Here is a 17,824-nt window from a genome sequence, read left to right as displayed (position 1 = left end):
CAAATATCAAATGGAAATCCATTCAGTCGTTGTCGTAATATTCAATGGTGGACTGACTGACGTTAACGTAGCAAAAAGGAAAAAAAGCCCACTTTACAATATAGAACATGCAGTAACCCACAAACATTAAAAAAGTAAATCAGAGAAACGTCTTAAAAGGGTGAAATAGGTTATATTTATATTTGTAAATTGTATAAATGTTTTTGTGTTCGTGATCCCATTGTGTTTTTGTGCTCTAAATCGGTATTCAATTTTAACAGAATTTGTTTTATTTCCCTTATGTAACAACGCACTCATGAGACAGTCCTAAACTGTTGCGTTTTGTTGTATGCAATGCTGTGCTCATATTGGCCTCATAGGTAAGCATATTTGTCGGTCTGTATTGTCACATCTGGCAATCTGGCAAACGGAAGTTCTTCTTCTATAAGATATCCAGCAGACTGAATGCCTCGGGGCACATTGATGCCTCTCGCAGGTTGGGATGATAAAATACAATCAAACTTTATCCCAGGGGAAATTGCAGCCGTTGCGTTACAAAGTGGGAGGAGTATATGAATACACAGTTTTCGTTATATCACCAACATTAGCAGAGTTAAATGCCCTTTTATTTCCTACCACATAAAAGCTAATTTGCAGAAGAACATCTTGTGTATTCATTTTCTTTCACATCATCTGCTGTTGTAATTCCAAAAGAATCCTGCAGTCCATCTTCTCTGTGAGATTAGGTGTACATCGAAAGGTACAGCCACTGCAAATTAAGGAGGAATAGATTAATATTGCACTGGTTAAACATTTCATTACAGGAAACTAAACATGTAGTCCAAGAATGACTTATATATATATATGACTTAATACATGAATGGTATGAAACACAGAATTCTTTACTCCAATACAATATTTCCATTACTTTTCCGATATTTCCACATTTTGAAATGGTTAAGAAAATTAAAATTCACAACCCTTATGTTACTTTTCTTTGCCTACCTCTGATTTGAGAAGAGTCACATTATTTCCATTGGAAAACTTCTTGAAGATGCCTATTGAGAAAGACACAAATCTCTATTACGCCAGAAAAGCAGGAAGTGGGAACCAGACAACAGAAGGCAGTTTATGCTAACATCAACATGCTAACATGCTTACATATATATAAATCCCTTCAGCACCTATGTGTTGCCGCATTAGTAGTTTACATTTCCCTTTAAACTACGAACGTGAACCTCATGGTGGCGCTGGAGAAATCCTCACACTATCTCCATGCTTTGTCTACGTTCACATTGCAAATAAATGCAAATGTGGCCCAAATCCATATGATACTTCACTCCTCAGGTGCAGATCCCTCACCTTCCAGTGTCAGAGCAAGGTGGTTATTAGACACTGATCATTTTTGATTTGTTGATTTGTTTCAGGAAAAACTCTGCCTAAATGTAAAGGAGTTGATGATTCCACTTGCCATCCATCACTGTCCTTTATTTACTATGTGTTGTCAGTTGGCCACGAGACTAGTGTGCTATGTGACTTTAGCGCCCCGCCCCTACTGGGCCCCTGCGGTCTTGAGCAGTGCACCCCGTGCATTCTGCCCAGTCTACAAATGTATATTTGTTAATAAAAATAATATAGGTTTAAAAATGATTGTTTGTTTACTTTGTCAGTTCCGAAGCATATTGCGAAGAGGTGGCCTATGAGGAAACTAATGTGTGTCTGTTGTTTTGCCAGGTATGTTAAGTTGAAATGTTCTTTTGTTTACTCCCAGTCTGCAGCACGTTGTCTCCTAGTCTACAGCACGTTGTCTCCGTGTCTGCAGCACGTTGTCTCCTAGTCTACAGCACGTTGTCTCCGTGTCTACAGCACGTTGTCTCCGTGTCTGCAGCACGTTGTCTCCGTGTCTGCAGCACGTTGTCTCCGTGTCTGCAGCACGTTGTCTCCGTGTCTGCAGCACGTTGTCTCCGTGTCTGCAGCACGTTGTCTCCGTGTCTACAGCACGTTGTCTCCGTGTCTGCAGCACGTTGTCTCCGTGTCTACAGCACGTTGTCTCCTAGTCTACAGCACGTTGTCTCTGTGTCTACAGCACGTTGTCTCCATGTCTACAGCACGTTGTCTCCGTGTCTACAGCACGTTGTCTCCGTGTCTACAGCACGTTGTCTCCATGTCTACAGCACGTTGTCTCCGTGTCTACAGCACGTTGTCTCCATGTCTACAGCACGTTGTCTCCGTGTCTACAGCACGTTGTCTCTGTGTCTACAGCACGTTGTCTCCTAGTCTACAGCACGTTGTCTCCGTGTCTACAGCACGTTGTCTCCGTGTCTGCAGCACGTTGTCTCCGTGTCTGCAGCACGTTGTCTCCGTGTCTGCAGCACGTTGTCTCCGTGTCTGCAGCACGTTGTCTCCGTGTCTGCAGCACGTTGTCTCCGTGTCTACAGCACGTTGTCTCCGTGTCTGCAGCACGTTGTCTCCGTGTCTGCAGCACGTTGTCTCCGTGTCTACAGCACGTTGTCTCCGTGTCTGCAGCACGTTGTCTCCATGTCTACAGCACGTTGTCTCCTAGTCTACAGCACGTTGTCTCTGTGTCTACAGCACGTTGTCTCCATGTCTACAGCACGTTGTCTCCGTGTCTACAGCACGTTGTCTCCGTGTCTACAGCACGTTGTCTCCATGTCTACAGCACGTTGTCTCCGTGTCTACAGCACGTTGTCTCCGTGTCTGCAGCACGTTGTCTCCGTGTCTACAGCACGTTGTCTCCTAGTCTACAGCACGTTGTCTCCTAGTCTACAGCACGTTGTCTCCTAGTCTACAGCACGTTGTCTCCGTGTCTACAGCACGTTGTCTCCGTGTCTGCAGCACGTTGTCTCCTAGTCTACAGCACGTTGTCTCCTAGTCTACAGCACGTTGTCTCCGTGTCTGCAGCACGTTGTCTCCGTGTCTGCAGCACGTTGTCTCCGTGTCTACAGCACGTTGTCTCCGTGTCTACAGCACGTTGTCTCCGTGTCTGCAGCACGTTGTCTCCTAGTCTACAGCACGTTGTCTCCGTGTCTGCAGCACGTTGTCTCCGTGTCTGCAGCACGTTGTCTCCGTGTCTACAGCACGTTGTCTCCGTGTCTACAGCACGTTGTCTCCGTGTCTGCAGCACGTTGTCTCCTAGTCTACAGCACGTTGTCTCCGTGTCTACAGCAAGTTGTCTCCGTGTCTGCAGCACGTTGTCTCCTAGTCTACAGCACGTTGTCTCCTAGTCTACAGCACGTTGTCTCCGTGTCTGCAGCACGTTGTCTCCGTGTCTGCAGCACGTTGTCTCCGTGTCTACAGCACGTTGTCTCCTAGTCTACAGCACGTTGTCTCCTAGTCTACAGCACGTTGTCTCCTAGTCTACAGCACGTTGTCTCCTAGTCTACAGCACGTTGTCTCCGTGTCTACAGCACGTTGTCTCCGTGTCTGCAGCACGTTGTCTCCTAGTCTACAGCACGTTGTCTCCGTGTCTGCAGCACGTTGTCTCCGTGTCTGCAGCACGTTGTCTCCGTGTCTGCAGCACGTTGTCTCCGTGTCTACAGCACGTTGTCTCCTAGTCTACAGCACGTTGTCTCCTAGTCTACAGCACGTTGTCTCCGTGTCTACAGCACGTTGTCTCCGTGTCTGCAGCACGTTGTCTCCTAGTCTACAGCACGTTGTCTCCTAGTCTACAGCACGTTGTCTCCGTGTCTGCAGCACGTTGTCTCCGTGTCTGCAGCACGTTGTCTCCGTGTCTACAGCACGTTGTCTCCTAGTCTACAGCACGTTGTCTCCTAGTCTACAGCACGTTGTCTCCTAGTCTACAGCACGTTGTCTCCGTGTCTACAGCACGTTGTCTCCGTGTCTGCAGCACGTTGTCTCCTAGTCTACAGCACGTTGTCTCCTAGTCTACAGCACGTTGTCTCCGTGTCTGCAGCACGTTGTCTCCGTGTCTGCAGCACGTTGTCTCCATGTCTGCAGCACGTTGTCTCCGTGTCTACAGCACGTTGTCTCCGTGTCTGCAGCACGTTGTCTCCGTGTCTACAGCACGTTGTCTCCGTGTCTACAGCACGTTGTCTCCGTGTCTACAGCACGTTGTCTCCGTGTCTGCAGCACGTTGTCTCCTAGTCTACAGCACGTTGTCTCCGTGTCTACAGCACGTTGTCTCCGTGTCTGCAGCACGTTGTCTCCTAGTCTACAGCACGTTGTCTCCTAGTCTACAGCACGTTGTCTCCGTGTCTGCAGCACGTTGTCTCCGTGTCTGCAGCACGTTGTCTCCTAGTCTACAGCACGTTGTCTCCGTGTCTGCAGCACGTTGTCTCCTAGTCTACAGCACGTTGTCTCCTAGTCTACAGCACGTTGTCTCCGTGTCTGCAGCACGTTGTCTCCGTGTGTACAGCACGTTGTCTCCGTGTCTGCAGCACGTTGTCTCCGTGTCTGCAGCACGTTGTCTCCGTGTGTACAGCACGTTGTCTCCGTGTGTACAGCACGTTGTCTCCGTGTCTGCAGCACGTTGTCTCCGTGTCTGCAGCACGTTGTCTCCGTGTCTACAGCACGTTGTCTCCGTGTGTACAGCTGCAGCACGTTGTCTCCGTGTGTACAGCACGTTGTCTCCGTGTCTACAGCACGTTGTCTCCGTGTGTACAGCACGTTGTCTCCGTGTCTGCAGCACGTTGTCTCCGTGTCTGCAGCACGTTGTCTCCGTGTCTGCAGCACGTTGTCTCCGTGTCTGCAGCACGTTGTCTCCGTGTCTGCAGCTGCAGCACGTTGTCTCCGTGTCTGCAGCACGTTGTCTCCGTGTCTGCAGCTGCAGCACGTTGTCTCCGTGTCTACAGCACGTTGTCTCCGTGTCTACAGCACGTTGTCTCCGTGTCTGCAGCACATTGTCTCCGTGTCTACAGCACGTTGTCTCCGTGTACGGTAACTCCGTGTCACAGAACTACGGGAGCCGTCTAAGTGAATAAACGGCTGGTTGGAGCCAATGAAAAATCAAGTGTGCTTGACTGACTAAAACACAATGCAAGAGAGAGTACACAACTGCTACATAAATGCAGAGACAAGTCTATAAACTAATTTGGGGTTTGAATTGTTAGACTGTTGCCCAGATTGAAATAGTTTCTTATTTGTGGTACCTTTGCATTTTTTGTTGTCGGGGGACATGGTATTCTGACATTCTTTCATGGTGAATTGGATTTACACAAAATGGGCTAAAATGGTTTACTGATCACAAAAAAGATTCTCAAAGTCAAGGATAACATTTTGAGGAGAGTATCTATGTTGACTTTAGTGTTGTCTCCTGTCGTTAGCTGCCCAAATGTACTTACGGTTCATGCTGTCGAAGCGAAGGACCAGACTGATGAAGCTTTCCAGCGTTATTTGTCCAGAGGCACCGTAGCGCACAGCCATCAAATTCAGAATGTCATCGTTCATCCTCTTTCCTGACCAACATACAGAGGACAACACTTTAAGTATGATTTTATATTTGGACATCAACAAACTATTTTCATTCATGATTCATCTGAGGATTATTGTCCATGTCATTGAGAAATATGATTTGATGAAAAACGTCTATGCTTTTCCCAATACAAGTGAAAATAAAGTAAATACGTTTTCATCCTCAGTGTTAGTCAAACACAGAAGCAGAGGATCACATATTTGGAGTACAGTTCAGTATTCATATTGTTGCCAGACGTGCTGTACTTTTATCACGGCTTAGGAGTTAGAAATTGTGAATGTGGACAAAAACCTTCCCAAACTTTACAAAACCTTCCTTTACGATTCCCTGCTGCATTCCCCAGCAACATAAGATGTGGATACATCAAAATGCATTTAATACATTGCAGCCCCAAGACTTACACCCTGTAATAAAACAGTCTTTGCACCACCCTTATAAAGACGTAGAACCCAATTGGTTCACATGTGGTACCAACCAGCTGTTGTACTGTGTGGGTTTTTTGTGGCATGATTAGCATTAGTGATATAAATAAATCATTTCTAGACTTCTGTGGTCGCCGACCCCCAGGCACAGCGAGAGTAATGTTTGAAATGTTTTTGTTTATGCACAGCGAGTGCTAACATGCATGCGTGGAAGGCAATACATCGTCATGATACAAATCTTTATGAACACAAATGAATGTGAAATGTGTGTATTCTTGGTCACTTGTGTGTACACATTATATTATTGGACAACTGGTTTGATCTAATTGTTTTTCAGAAGAAGAAAAACAGATTAAGGCTACGCATAAGGAACAATTTGCGTTGGCGAGAATTCAATTCGTAAGATTTAAAGAGGAACAATCCCTCGATGGTTGAATTCTGTCTATCGTAGACAAATGGAAGTGGCTGAGTGTCTACCTGAAGTCATGATGGCGTTCCTCAGCTCACTCAGTAACAGTGTTCCTGTGTGTGATACATCAGAACGGAAGAAGATGTCCTGGTGAAGGAGAAGACGGTTAGTTACATAAAAGTCTGAGCACGTCACAGCAAGAAAACAAAAAACCTCTAAACTTTAACACAGGACACACCCCAACGCTGCTTTAATACAGGCATGTACGTAATTACTAGGTAGATGCCTAGTCATCTTTGTTCTATTATGAAATGATTAAACCTTCACTAGGTCCCTTTTGTTTTACCTTGTACGTGGTGACCTTCTTCCACAGACAAACAAATTCTTCACCATTCAGTTTGCCGGTAATTGATGTCTAAACCAACATTAAGATATCAAAGATGCACATGTTGCTTCATGTCTTAAGCTGACCTTTTCCATCTATTCTTGTGTGTGAAAACACCAGAAGGGCAGGCAGGTTTTGACATGTGCACTACTTCTATGTCTTACGCAATTACATTGACTGTGAGAAATTCCTCCTTCAGCAAATTTGACAGCTGAGCTGGAGAAAAGAACAGAACGCCAATTCATAATAAATGTGACATAAATAAATACAAATAAATAGCAAAGCACTTAATTTGCCATAGCAGTGCGACACACAATTATTTAAGGATGTTGTTGGCTCATGCTCTTAGAGTTTTAAAGTCCAAACCTTTCAGGATTTGTTCATTTAGAAGCTTCAGGAGCAGCTCAGCGTCCACTTCTTCAGACTGGAAATGGAAGGAAAACAAGGAATGACTCATATTTGGCTCACATTTGGTTGTCTGGATCTTAGTTACCATTTTTATATTGAGGGGAAATCATAGCATGCTACACATCATGATATTGATATAAATAGCTGCAGGTTTCTGATGTAATGGAGCATTAACCACCAAAGAAGAAAAAATAACAATATTAGCTCAAATATAGAAAATACAGTACGAACATATTTCGGGGTTAGGACCAATAACTTGTCAAAGTTTACACCGGCGGATAATGCAAGATGCATCTTTTACAGAATGTTGCACTATTGCTTTAAGACACACAAATTACCTTGTTTGAGTTCTGACGGAACCAGGTTCTCTTTTTTTCATCGTCTTCTTTGTTCTCCAATTGCTGGGGCTGTAAAAGATGAAGTGTTTTCAGCTCCACATGAATTACTGCGCTGTTCAATATGTTTGAGTCATATTTTATCGATGCAATCAACACAGTAACCAGCATGTAACACAACAGCAATACCAATACTGGCAGTACTGTGTCGTGCAATAATGTACTGTTCAAGGTTGTTGTTAGCCTTGAACTGTACATTATTGTAGATACAGTACTGCCTTGAGTACCTTATTGCTTTCATAATACGGGTACCTGCGACTTTATAAATAGTAATAGTCAGCTCCCTTTCAGCACAAAATAGTTGTAGCCACCAAACGTTGTGTATCGCATTTCAGCGACAGAGTCCCGGTTGCCGCCATACACATACGGGACGCAATACTTTACAAACAGTGAAGTCCTACTACTGATTCGTACAGTCTCTACGGTTACAGCCGTGGTATTTTGAACGAAATCCGCCGTTGTTAGGGGTACTAAATTAGTTGTCATGTTGAGGAGCTTACGGAATTACGGAATTATAAAAATATTTTTAAAAAAAAATTAAATGTAGTCCATCGTTTCTCTTCTCACAAGGGTTTACAGCACTTAGATCGGACCTGTGGTTGATGATCTAGAAGCGTTTGAGTTTTTTAAAACTCACTTCCTCATTTTCGGTTAAGTGCGCACTGATATGGAACGCTCTAAATGTAAACAGACTGTACAGTACTTCATGGCTGAATAAAGTACACCCCGTGAGTCACTCTCAACCAATCAGAATGCTTGATTTGATCTACCCGTATTATAATAAAAAATATTGCACACCTCTTCTTCATCTTCATCTTCGTAGTCTTGGCCACCAGAATTCTCACTAAATGGAAAGAGGAAGTGACATCAGGACATTGAGGCCGTAATGCATTACATGCAGTCACAAGTAGTGTAAGGTATTCCTTTTTTAAGTTCAGTAATGACATTACAGTTGCTAATGCTTCGTTAATTGAACATTTTGGGGATTGACTTGTTCGTAGTCTTAACAGGAGTTCGATGGAGGGTTAATATCTCTGTGCTTTAGCGTTGTTTAAAAGCACCTTTGACACATTACTTTTGCTTCTGAGTAATTAGTAAAATAATGTGATTTGTTTTTTAATAAGGAATGGGAGTAATTGTAGTAGTCTTCTTCTTGTGTGTTTGTCATATAGATTAACTGTACAAGCTTTTTGAAAGATTCCTTTGTGACGGACTTACTGGACGTGGGTCTCTGCCTTGGAGATGATGGTCAGGATGAAGGAGGCCGTCTCATTAGGATTGAAGGTGGTCGGCACAATCAGGTATTCGCCAGGCTTCAGCATCAGGAACTCCATCACCTCGCGCCCATTTATGTAGCTTTTTGTTTGGGCAACAGGTTTGTTCCCGCCGAAGAAAGAGGCTAGGAACTTCCCTCTCTGTGCCTTGAACTGTAATGAATACATCTTTCAGTTCATATCGTAGCGGCACAATGTAATCAGTCATGTACTGTGTTTAGACTGAAAATGTTACTTACTTCTTCAGTCACCTGAGAAAAAATATGAAGAAAATTAAGTTTTTGTTAGGGGCTGAAATATATGGTTACTTGAGACTTGGAATATGCTGCATTCAAAATGGCTTAGAGAACTAATGTATCATGATGTTTCATTGCGTCTTTGGCATAAGCCACAAAAATGTAAATGCTAACTTTCTGATTCAGGCCTGATATTCGTTTACAACACTGACACAGGGTGGTTACTGAGCGTACATAAGCTACAGTTTTGCTTTAATTACCTGCCATGTCTGCATTATATATCCACAGTAGTCGTCACACTGTGAGAAGAACAATGAAGGGTAATATTTACCTCAAATACATAGAATCCAATGTGGAGATTTTTGACCAGGCGTCTGTTTCTCTTGTCAGGCTTTTGCATGAGAGACACCAGCAGGTTTTTGTCACCCTGTTTCGTAGAACATTCACTGTTTAATTTATCAATCTTGACACCATACTGGGGATTAGCGCGGAAACTGTCTGGAAGGCAAAGAGGGAAACATTTTAGCCTTCTACCATTTTGCTCAGAGACGGGAGAATCTGTTCATCATTTTAAAAAGGTTAAACCCAATTATTCTATGTAATAAACTGACAGAAATGATGGATGGATATAAAGGTGTGTGTGTGTGTTTTCAAGGTTTTCTCTCAATGACGATCTATATATTTTAATATTGCCATGCTCCAGTCTCCATACTACTTTTAAGGGGGACAGTTTTGCACCAATTATCCTGGAGTTACCGAGGTTATTCATGCATCCTCCAGCAGTTGTGCCTGCAACCCATCGGCCGTCATAGAAGGCGGTCTTCCAGTGGCATGAAGAGTTCTCATCAAGGAATCCAGGACACAGGCAGCAGATGTCAAGATCTGAGTAGAACCTACAGAAGTCCTCCAGGGTCATCCTGTTGACATCGGGGATTCCTTTAGATAACACATGGTTGTGTTAGCCTACATTTACTTCAATCCAGCTACTGTACTTTTTAAATGTAAAACTGTGGTTTCACAATACAAAGTAGTTTTTAATCCCTTTTTAATTATAAAGTATAAATAAAGTTTTAATCAAAGAACATATTGAGAAAACAAATTAAACATGTGTCAGTTGCTGCTTTCTATTTGTTTAAGTATGTCAAAACGTTTTGTATTTGAAATTTTTTGATTTTAGCATACTTACCAAAACTCCCCATCATCCCTCTTTACAAGGCACATCTCACGATCTTGAGGACTCACAGTATTCCATGAAGACGACCTTTAGATGCAAGTTGTCAGGGAAGTAAGAGAAGAGGCAAAATTGTTTTTAATGAGAGGCAAGTAACCTTTCTGAAAAGGGGCACAATCTCAGAGCCAAGAGCACACGGGTGAGGCCAGTTGGTTTTTACTTTTGTACTTTTATTCCATCGGCCTTTTAGGAAACCCCTAACTATGTAAGTGCAATACCAAACCACTGGAGTACTCATGCCTTGGGTAAGACAGAGCAACAAACAGATCACAGTGTTGATTAATGTGTGTGATTACTAATAGTTTCCATAGTATCATGACATTAAGTTGAAAAAGCTAACAGACATTCCGTTGGCAAAAATGTCATCAAGCTGCATTTCCAGTCCATAGGAACTTGGCTTGCTGAGACCTAAAACTGTCAAAGCCTGAAGATGAGACAGCCGGAGATTTCTCATGGCTCTGTTCCAAACGCTGTCAGCATGCTTAACATATAGCCACATGAACTGAGGGGATTATACTTCACCAGCACAAACTGGATTTTTCATTTTGCTGAGTTTGGAATAGTAATAATTTGGTTAAAGTTAAGAAGCTAAGATACTTTGGATATTGTTAATTTAGCTCATGTGAAAAGCAATGCCATTGTACTATATGAATGGAGAAGACTTGCCGAAACTTGGCTTTCTATCTCCTGAGGTAGCAAATCAGAGCCTTTCCTCCGTGTGAAACAGTCACTGTACTCGGGGTCGTTCTTACGCATCACTCCAGTCTCCATTCCAATTAAGCAATTACCAGAGAAAACACAATTGTTATTACACAATATACAGTAGAGGCCAACTAAAGGACTGTATTACCCCAAAACTCTATAAATTAACCAAATGTAAGCTTCAAGCTTAAAATCTTGACTGCTACAAGATATAGATGTGTATGTTATCATTGCAGGTAGTCGTGTGCAACATACTTTTCCTGAACCATGAAATAAATGAACACAGAATTGGCAACAGCGGCTACATATAAAATATTATAAATGTAGTAAACTCTTTTATAAGCATGAGTATTAGAGAAAACGTCTTCTTGGTAGTTAGATATTAGATTAGCTCAATAAAAAAAAGTACAAAAGGGGATATAGAGGCTCATCAATGCAATGTGCATGTTTAAAAACATAAAACATATTAAAGCATATTGATTTGACCCTTTGACATTATAACATTCTCAGCCTGAAATAATGACCTATTTCTTTGGACATTAATGTTTTCCAATTCGCCAAATTGATCACATCAACACGTCTTTTAAATGTTGTAAAATGAACTAAATATAATGTGAAAATGATGTGTTGACTCAATGCAAATGAACTGGATGACCGTATGTGACATCCACTAGACAACGTGATTAACTGCTTCAATGCATCATTACAGTGCAACCATTCAAAACCTTGGTCTCAACCTATCTTCCATCACATATTGTCAATGTCTTACAGACACTAGCCTCCAGCACTTTCCATTTCGGGAGATTTGGTTTCTCTCACCGTTCATGAAAGGAGCGTGAACTATTATGAAATCATGTCAGTGCTCAATTCCCAAAATGTACCCGACCAGACTTACACCAGTGAGATTCTGAGGAACCATTTAGGGGTCAGTTTGGACAATTAAAGTCAACAATGTTCATAGGGACAAATAGCCAGTACAAACAAACTAATAATGAATTAAATTACAACAAGACTAATGGTTTTAATAATCATACTCATATGTATTTATATTTAGTTAGTCTCGTAGTAGTTTTACTTTAATCTCCCAGCACATACTGAAATATTAAGTATTTCTGATAATACTTTGGGCCATTTGTTTCCCTTTTTCATTGTACCAACAATCCATGTAGACAGTCATAGTGCTCTATGATATATGTTTTGATAGACTGTGACCTGCAACAGCATGCATCTCTGCTTTCTTAGCACGCTGAAGCTTTATGGTGGAATTTCCCCTTATCAGATTTATAATTAATAATGCTAACATTTAAAGCAGCAGGATGTCTCCCTCCCTAATGTGAGTCTGTAACTGTAAGGCATGCTCAGCACTGAGTATGTAAGTTACATGACAAGTAAAAACATTGGTAGCCAGAAAGGCCATCACATCGAACATCCATCTATCAAACACCAAAGATTGAGGCTCAGATCATCTCAACCTTAGGATGTTTTTTTATGAAACATGTCAGCACATAAAACCAAGAAGAACCAGCATGGTTTTGTGTGGAACGTTCATGCTTACCCCCTGCGGTGCCCATCAGTGACTTGGACTGGCCGGCTCTACACATCAGGTCCCAGAGGTCTTTGGGAGGTTCTTTCAGATCAATACAGATGTGAACACCACCGGTGAAGTCCACCAAAGCCTCGGCAGGGGTTCCATCCTTCATGTCCGAGTAGGAGCCACACAACCTGACACAATTGGGTGTGAAATTAATTTCACAAATACTCCAAAAAAAGGTAAATATCACTATGTGAAAAAGCATTTTAGGATACAAGACATTGTATTGTCCTACTTGGCGTAGGCTTTCTCCAGCAAAGCCGCCCAGAACTCAGACGGGTTTTTGCACTTAACGAATATCAGTCTGCCGTCAATTGTTGGTAGCTTATCATCAATGACAACATCCACCCATCTTCCAAATCTCCAGAACTGAGTGGTTGAGAAAGTAGAGAATATAAAGAGATTTATATTAAAATGCGATATTTACTATTTAGCAGAATCTACTTCTTGACCAACACTTCTCGCAATGATTTACCCTGAAGTGGAACAGCCCACAGTAGTCCTCATCAAATCTTTGCTCAAGAGGAACAACTTGCTTAAGGATGAAACTTTGGAACGTCAGAGCTCCGATAGATGAGAGAAACCAGCAGTTTCCTGTATGGAAAATGATCATTGAGTTGGCAGGAAGGTAAGAGATTACAAACCATTGATAATAATAACACAGTTGATTAAGAAGGAATCAAATGCATTGGTACAATATCTTCTCTTCTCTCTTGTATTGTCTGTTCTTGTAAAATGACATTGCTAGACCAACAATTTATGCATTATTATGAAATTAAGCAATTTTCTTACCAACCATGCCTTGGCCAAAGTCAAACCTGGAGATCCCGGCAACTTCAAAACAGGGATTTGGAACGATTTTCTTAAACAGAGAAATTGCTGACAACACTTGTAAAAGCTTTAATATGTTCCTGAATGTCAGATAACAATCCAACAATACACTACATCGTTGTTAGGTTTGTCTTGGACCTCTGCTGTTTATCCTGAAAAATGCATTAAGCAATATTTCTGACATCAATACTGAAGCAAATGATTCACTGATGGTGATATGAAAGGTTTGATACACATCTGACACATGCTAGGTGTACTGGCCTGCCAAACAGTAACAAGGATTCAAATGAAACACTCACCCTTGGTCTCATCCACCTCACTTGCTGCCGTTGAGAAGGACTCAGTACCCCTTCGCCGATGGACGTCCTGTCGGGGGGGAACATGTCGTCGACGTACCTCAGCCGTTTGATTAGACAGAACTTTTTCAGCTGCTCGAAGTCTTGGTTCTCAAACCGCTCGGGGTTGGTGAAGGTCCCAGAGCCATCTTTCATTTTGCGGGCATTCATAATGCTCATGCACTCACCAGGTGAAGCCATTGCTACGGTGTTGGAACTCTGTTCAGAAAAAGGAGATCACAAACATTTAAAAAAAAAAAAAGTTTTAAGAAGTTTGCTTTTGAGATTCTATGAATATAGACTGAGTTAAAACATCCATCTTCATCAATAACTGTTTGATTCCACTATTTCCTGAAATAACTATGGTAACACAAACAGCAGATTCAACAACATAGTTATAACCAAGACACGGTATGGAAAAATATGCAAAGACACTCTGAACAAATCATTTGCATGCAAAGAAACTTCAGTTTTAGGATTCATTCACTTGACAAAGCTGACACTTTGCGTTTGGAATACACTCTTGAAAGAGAAATTCAATTAAGTTCTGCATATAAAACGTATAATAGATTGGCAGTCTTATAAGCTTTTGAGATCAAGGTAATATTTTCCTCACGATAGCTGTCTTCTTTTATTCTCTGCACATTTCAGTTCCTCCTTTTATTAGAAACGAGATATAAGTCTGTTTATGTTCATTTTTTTTTCATATCTGTTTGCTTTTATTCTCAAAGTTAAATTTCATCTTTCGTTCAATTTTAGGGCAAACGTTCAGCACAATAAATGGGGAAAACTTACCAATCGAATTTCTCAGTTTGTAGTATTGTTTTTATGCACAGCCTATAAGTTGCTGGCTATCAAGACTCAACCAGAACTACATCACTGAATCACACACCACACCAACACACTGACCCCCCCCCCCCCCCCCCCCCCCCCAAAAAAAACTTGGGATTTGAAAGAAGCTGATATCTGCCTCATGCATACTAAACTCCAGCTACTGACACACTGAAAATGAAAGACTACCCCCAGAAAAAAAAGTATATTTAAACATACTGACCATTAGTGGCTGGCAGCTCTGCAGTGACCTTTTACACTTTTATATTGCATTGGTATTGGTGCATAGAGGTCTCTCTTCCCTGACACATTAATTAACCTTAAAAATACCTTAAAATACTATTCCCAGAAGGAATCCTTCCATTGCAAGTAAAGATATATTTATAATATGATTGGAGAATGGGGAACAAATAACAAGATTTGTAATCTTATATTGTAGTATATAATCAAAATGTAAAAGGCTATATCACCATTATAAGCAAGATCTAATGGATAATGATGGAACTGAATGTTTTCTCCCACGATTTACTACAACTGTAACTGTTAGTTTATAACATCAATTCTAAAGTAATACTCAGGTGTTCACCATGTTTAGGACAAGCTCGCGGTTTTAATGCTTACTGTAAGTTTTATTTCAAAACACAATTTATTTCTACATGGCCATTTTACAAATAACATGAATCAGTTTTCAGCTGCCTACAAAGAATACACAGGAAGTCACAGACAACATCCTGTTGGACCCGATCTGTCGGCTACTTGTAGTTGTAGAACTCATTCTGATTTATTCATGTCTTTGTTAATATATATTTATGTAGAAATGTGCATTTGCCTGCATCCTTTGTTATTTGTATGTCTGCCTGTGAAAGACATTGATGCTCATTTTGGATTTTAGATAAAACAGGAGAGTGAATAAAATAAGGATTTTCGACAAAACATGGTGTTTGTTGTCACATGCAAGAGCCAATCAGCTCTTAGATGGCGCGACAGCCAGGCGTTTCCCATCATGCACTGCGCCATGCAGTCGGTGGAGCGCAGCTGCGACGCCCTGCTCTAAAATCTGTGGAATGTGAAGTTTGACTTCCTCGTGTCCCGTGAATGGCGGTCGCTGTGTGGTTTGAGTCATGGAGCGTTTAAAGCGCTTGAGAACCCTCAGGATTATTTTTATTTCTGTCAATATCTAACATGTTGTTGTAGACTTGGTGGGGGGAAATTATCCCGGATCTTTTTAACATGTGCTCTTATATTTACGATAGGAAGGTCATATTTGTACGACTTTATTGTTAAAACATCTTTGTTGTTCAAATACTTTGTAATTAGACACAGTTTAGACAACATTCTGTTGTTGTTGTTTGAAGGATTCTGAAGAGACCCATGTTTCTAAAAACATTATATAAAAAAAAAATAGCCTACGTCTATGTGCTGACTTTCCTGACGAGTAAACTTCAACCCAATTTGTTGTCAAACCAGCTTTTGAAAATAGGCATTTGACAGAAACTACATTCCATTCCTTTAAACTATAGACAACATGAACACAAGCCGAGTGGTTCACTGACTTCAATTTCCCTTTCAGAAGCAAAAAACAAACGTTTGTCTTATTCATCATCGTCTATTCCTAGTATTGTTAGTCGTAGAAGTATGTGTAGTGGGGAATGCTCCTCACAGGAGGGAGAGGAGGGTTTTGAACCTCCACCCAATCGCTGCCAATATATACAGTATAAGGCACCTGTTGCCAAGGCCTCACTCCCTTTGGGCCCCTGTCTTGGCCCTGCGGTGTTTTGCCACACCCATTTTGTCTGTTTTGTTATTTTCTTTGATTCCTTTAATAAACGTCTGGATAATTTTATGAAACACGTCTCTGGCCAAATATCGGTAATGAATGTATGTTCTTAAATTCTAAAACTATAGCTTAGAGTTGTTAAAACGTATATGTCTTGGGGTGCAAGTCCCCAGGTGGCGTTGTTGGTTCCCTTTCATTCCCCCTTCCCCTAAATCACATATGCTTCCCAAATGGAATAAAAAACAGGAAATCAATCAATTTACGTTTTAGGTCTAAACCATTCATTCATCCATGTGTTTAAAGCAATCACATTTATTTGGATAAAACCCCAAGATCAAGGTTGCCTGTCTCTGTGGATGAGACTGTGATTGCACTACATCTAAAGGAGGAGCCACAGTATCATTTGCACTTTGGCGATCATGGAGACGTATAAACTACACAGGAAAGAACATGACATTCTACATGCATTCTACACATGAAAGAATGCATGTTGCAGCCATAGCATGCAGTCAAAAAATAAAAAGATACATTTAAAACTGAGGCTTGTATCGCCCAAATTCTACTTTACCCTGGACCACAGATATGAAAATGATACCGGAGAAGTAAAAGAGTTCAAGCCCCTAATACGGTTTTCAGTGTCTAAAAAAGTAACAAAGTCAATAACACAACAATAAATTGTCCTTTTACTAAGACAATACCACAAGAAGCAAAAGTGTAAATCGACCTGATTGAAGTGTTTCTCGCATATGAAGATCTCTATCTTACCTCCCCAGTTGGAAAGGGACCTTTTGAGTGTCGGTGGAAGTGTAAGTAAAAAAGAAGACGCTTCAGTTTTTATACAATAGCTATAGACGCCTGAGGCTCCTGCTGTCAGCGGGAGATGTTCCTTCATGAAACTTTACCTGAGGAAACCTTACCGCAGCTGAGTTCAGCGTCCCGCATCAACATCGGTGATAGTTAGACCAATAGACAGACAGAGAAAGAGGGTGGCTGAGAGCTTACATAAGAGCTGTCTCTCCACATTCATAGATCATTTTGATTAGCTTTAATTGTGTCCATGCTGCCCTGCCTTGTTCAAACACCCACAGCCTGTATCTGTAACAGCAGTTAAGGAAGAACAACAATGGTGTCATTATCTGTGCATGCAAGAGACAGCAACCCCACCTCTCAGCTGGTTCGCTGTTTCATGAGGCCGACGATGTCTTATGTTTACTCAAGACAAGTAAAACAATGTCACACTATGTCAGCGGTTCTCAAACCTTTTTTTGTCTTTTTTTTCTTTAAGGCAGGTAAGCCAGAAAGATGTCCCTGCATGGAGCCAGAAAATCTATCATTCTATTTTTAGATGTTCAGGAAAAATCCTCAGATTCCACTCTGTACTGTATTCATCCACAAGAGGGCAGAAGTGCAACACTAATATATGGACATCTGAGAAGGAGAAGTTGGAACAGGTTGCATTATATTATTTTATAATATATATAATAATAATATAACAACAGAACACTGTAAAAAAAAACGTTTGTTTCCACAGGTGGTCACTCTGAACACTCACAAGTCACTCAGTGT

The 17,824-nt window shown here is 41.4% G+C and overlaps 1 protein-coding gene across 1 annotated transcript; it reads right to left on the bottom strand.

Moving 5' to 3' along the window:
- Positions 1-165: 165 nt before the first annotated feature.
- On the bottom strand, positions 166-17,045 carry LOC306735372 (calpain-1 catalytic subunit-like). Its single transcript, XM_079216832.1, is given in 20 exon segments — positions 166-748; positions 985-1,037; positions 5,301-5,414; positions 6,331-6,391; positions 6,393-6,409; positions 7,014-7,071; positions 7,394-7,462; positions 8,249-8,294; positions 8,669-8,877; positions 8,964-8,975; positions 9,292-9,458; positions 9,717-9,877; positions 10,147-10,221; positions 10,289-10,292; positions 12,449-12,615; positions 12,720-12,853; positions 12,960-13,078; positions 13,277-13,346; positions 13,558-13,869; positions 17,024-17,045. Coding segments are annotated over 19 exon segments (1,857 nt in total). The 5' UTR covers positions 13,852-13,869; positions 17,024-17,045; the 3' UTR covers positions 166-721.
- Positions 17,046-17,824: the final 779 nt, after the last annotated feature.

The sequence above is a fragment of the Taurulus bubalis genome, assembly GCF_910589615.1.
Source record: "Taurulus bubalis genome assembly, chromosome: 4".
NCBI lineage: Eukaryota > Metazoa > Chordata > Actinopteri > Perciformes > Cottidae > Taurulus > Taurulus bubalis.
The sequence above is the reverse complement of the archived record's forward strand: the minus strand, read 5'-3'. Positions and strand labels throughout refer to the sequence as shown.